The sequence below is a fragment of the Polyodon spathula genome, chromosome 16 (genome assembly GCF_017654505.1).
Source record: "Polyodon spathula isolate WHYD16114869_AA chromosome 16, ASM1765450v1, whole genome shotgun sequence".
Taxonomy (NCBI): Eukaryota; Metazoa; Chordata; class Actinopteri; order Acipenseriformes; family Polyodontidae; genus Polyodon; species Polyodon spathula.
In genome coordinates, this window is record NC_054549.1 from 33121296 (window position 1) to 33124506 (window position 3211).

Consider the following 3211-nt stretch of genomic DNA (forward strand, 5'->3'; position numbering starts at 1 on the left):
ATGGGTGGCGGGAGCTAACAAAGGATGTGGTGGCATTTTCTTGTCATCCTGATACAAGTGACTGCTTGTGATGTCAGCTAAGGGTAGAAGACAGTGATCTGTCGCTGATGAGGATGCCTGCGATCCATATGTGACAGTGTAATCACACAGCAATACTTAGATACATCTCTCTCTCTCTCTTCGCTTGAGAAAAGGTAAACTCTATAATGTTGATTCTTCTTCCAAGTTTGCAATCAGATTTTCAATTCAGAAATGATGAATGTGAATGTAGAGGACGTTTCTAACAAGCTCTACAATGTCCTGTTAATTTTGTGTGTGCTAGTTAATGAGCGTTAATCTGGTACCCCTGGGTGCCATTGTTCAAGGGATGTTCATTTGAATGTAAATGGGTGACACTGTAAAAGCAAGGTGCTTATTAAACTGATGCGTGTCCTATGGCTTTTCTGGAATGCAGGAAGGGAAGACTGGGAGACTAATCGACTGCTGCGCATATCAAGTTCTGCAGGGATGGCGAGTTCTCTTCCTTTGGAAACTGTGATGTCCTGTCCAAGGCACGAGACCAGGAATGGAACTTCCACCGCCCCAAAGGCGCTGGCCTTCTCTATTGAACGAATTATGTCAAAGGCTTCAGATACAAAAAGTTCCTTGGAAGAAAGACATGGTCTGGGGAATTCAGATGGAAAGAAGATGGTCAGTCTTTGCTCACCTATACCCTGCATGATTCCCATTCAACCTTTGAGCTACGACCTTCAAACCAAAACGCTGATGAACTATTCCGAATTCTGGAAAGCAAACTTAAGGGAAACGATTTGCGGTTCAGCCTCAATGTGCAAATCGAGCTGTGGCTTGTGTTGTAAAACCGACCCAAGTTTTGTGCATTCACTATTGCCAAACAGCAGGGTTATCAAGCCTCAGGTAATTCACCAGACAGTAACAATGCCAGCTAACGGATCTCTATATTACTTTAACTATTTGGACTCCTCGTATCACCCATCCGATCTTTTAAGAGGACATGTATTTCCTTCCACCATTGTCAGTTCCCAGTCACAAACTTCATTTTCTGCTCACCAGAAATTACTTTTGTTGGAGAATACCAAGCTTGCCAGTTTGACAGCGGAGACGTTTCCTACACCCCAGTTTCCACATAAAGAACGCCTACCGGGACAGTTAGACCAGATTGCGAAGGAAAACAAGAGTTTGACATCAGAAAAGAACGGCGTGAAACCGCACATTAAACTGAGCAACTGTTCTGATGGAAAATCAAAAAATTTCACTTGCGAAGTGTGTGGCAAGGTAATGAATGAGTCTTAAACATATAAGAATATACGAGTTAAATCACTCCTTGTTCGATGAGGGAAAGTATAAAACACTGTATAAACCTATTACATATATCCACGGTTAAAGTGCCCATACGGTACTAATGCGAAATACAGTTGTCTTTATTAAAAATAAATAAATAAAAACACTTATAAAAATGATCCCTTTTTTGCAGGTGTTTAACGCACATTACAATTTAACACGTCACATGCCGGTACACACAGGAGCCAGACCGTTTGTGTGTAAAGTCTGTGGGAAAGGGTTTCGCCAAGCCAGCACTTTGTGTAGGCACAAAATTATTCACACACAGGTGAGTTAAAAGCAGTAGTACACAAATAGCTACGCAACTTTAACGGCTATTTTGTTTCAAATGATCTATGTACACAGTTTTTTCATCATGTTTTTTTTGTTTGTTTGTTTGTTTTGTTTTGTTTGTTTGTTTTGTTAGGAAAAACCACACAAATGTAATCAATGCGGGAAAGCCTTTAACCGAAGCTCTACATTAAACACGCATATACGGATTCACGCTGGATACAAACCATTTGTATGCGAATTTTGTGGAAAGGCTTTTCACCAAAAGGGTATGTCTGATGTAAAATTACCTTTAAAAAAAAGCTGTTTCGGGTTTATTATAAACAAATTAATTATAACAGAGTAGCTACATGCTTTGTTATGTAAAGCGTTGTAACGTTTATTATTATTATTGTACGTATTATATACTGTATTTCTAATGGAATAAAAAAATGGGGGGGGGGGGGGTTCAAATTAATTTCAGAAAAATTGTTTATATGTATGATTACCATAATCCACACTAATTATCATACTTATCTGTAATATATTTCTATAGTCCGTTTAGTGTAATACAGGCTGAAGCTGTAGAGGAGCTCTAACTGAAAAAATATATTTTACAGGCTGCTCCCACCAAATAAGATGTGTCATTTTACACTAACTAACTTTCCCTACAAGATTCCTAAATTCGCTATGGGTCAAAATACCGACCTCTGTCTAATTTTTAATCCGACAGGTTTAGGCTGTTCTAGCACTTGATTTTGATAAAGTTTGACAACTTCTTGACTCTCACATGCAAAACGCTGATTAAAGAAGGCTTGCAAATAAACTCCTTCGTCTAAAATAACTTCATTTTAAACTCTTGGCCTTGGGGTGAAAAAAAATATCTCTTTACTAACTTTATTCCTTGTAATTTCAATCTTTTCAGGAAACTACAAGAATCACAAACTGACGCACAGCGGCGAAAAGCAGTTCAAATGTACAATTTGCAACAAAGCCTTTCATCAGATTTATAATCTGACTTTTCATATGCATACTCACAACGATAAGAAGCCGTTTACTTGTGTAACCTGCGGGAAAGGGTTCTGTCGAAACTTTGATTTGAAGAAGCATATAAGAAAACTGCACGATAACAACACCTCCACTTCCGTTCCACGAGCGGTGCAAGGCTGAATTCTTCTCAAACCACGTAAAATGGACATTTTACCTAAAAGCATATATATATATATTATATATATATATTATATATAATATATATATATATATATATATATATATATTATATTTAGTTATATATGTGACGTATTATTTAAATCAAGTTGTATCACATGTCTATGTTTTGTAATGTAGTACTTGTTTCTAAGGAGTGGGGTGTAATGTACCTGTAGATTGATGTTTTCTTTCGATACGGATTTAAGGCCTGCGAGTGTGTTTGCAAATGATTACAATAACTGACATTTATAAATACATTTCATAAAAGTATCTTAAAACCTTAATAAAATATGCTAAGTTTATTCACAGCTTGGAACTCTTCTTAATATATTATTTTGAGTTTTTTGTTTTGTTTCACAGACTGGACGACTTCGTGTTATCTGTAAAACAGGTT

The 3211-nt window shown here is 37.0% G+C and overlaps 1 protein-coding gene across 1 annotated transcript; it reads left to right on the forward strand.

The window, feature by feature from the left end:
• The first annotated feature begins 232 nt into the window (after positions 1-232).
• Positions 233-2788, forward strand: LOC121329336 (fez family zinc finger protein 2-like). The gene is made up of 4 exons (XM_041274894.1): positions 233-1293; positions 1493-1627; positions 1766-1898; positions 2534-2788. The coding sequence occupies exons 1-4, from the start codon at positions 424-426 to the stop codon at positions 2776-2778; spliced, it is 1383 nt and encodes a 460-aa protein (XP_041130828.1). The 5' UTR covers positions 233-423; the 3' UTR covers positions 2779-2788.
• The last annotated feature ends 423 nt before the right edge of the window (positions 2789-3211 follow it).

Bases quoted from the DNA above. Each gene is read 5' to 3' on its own strand.
- LOC121329336 (XM_041274894.1), top strand. From the start codon at position 424: ATGCGTGTCCTATGGCTTTTCTGGAATGCAGGAAGGGAAGACTGGGAG. The intron at 1,294-1,492 runs GTAATGAATGAG...CCTTTTTTGCAG, and splicing joins CTTGCGAAGTGTGTGGCAAG to GTGTTTAACGCACATTACAA. The intron at 1,628-1,765 runs GTGAGTTAAAAG...TTGTTTTGTTAG, and splicing joins ACAAAATTATTCACACACAG to GAAAAACCACACAAATGTAA.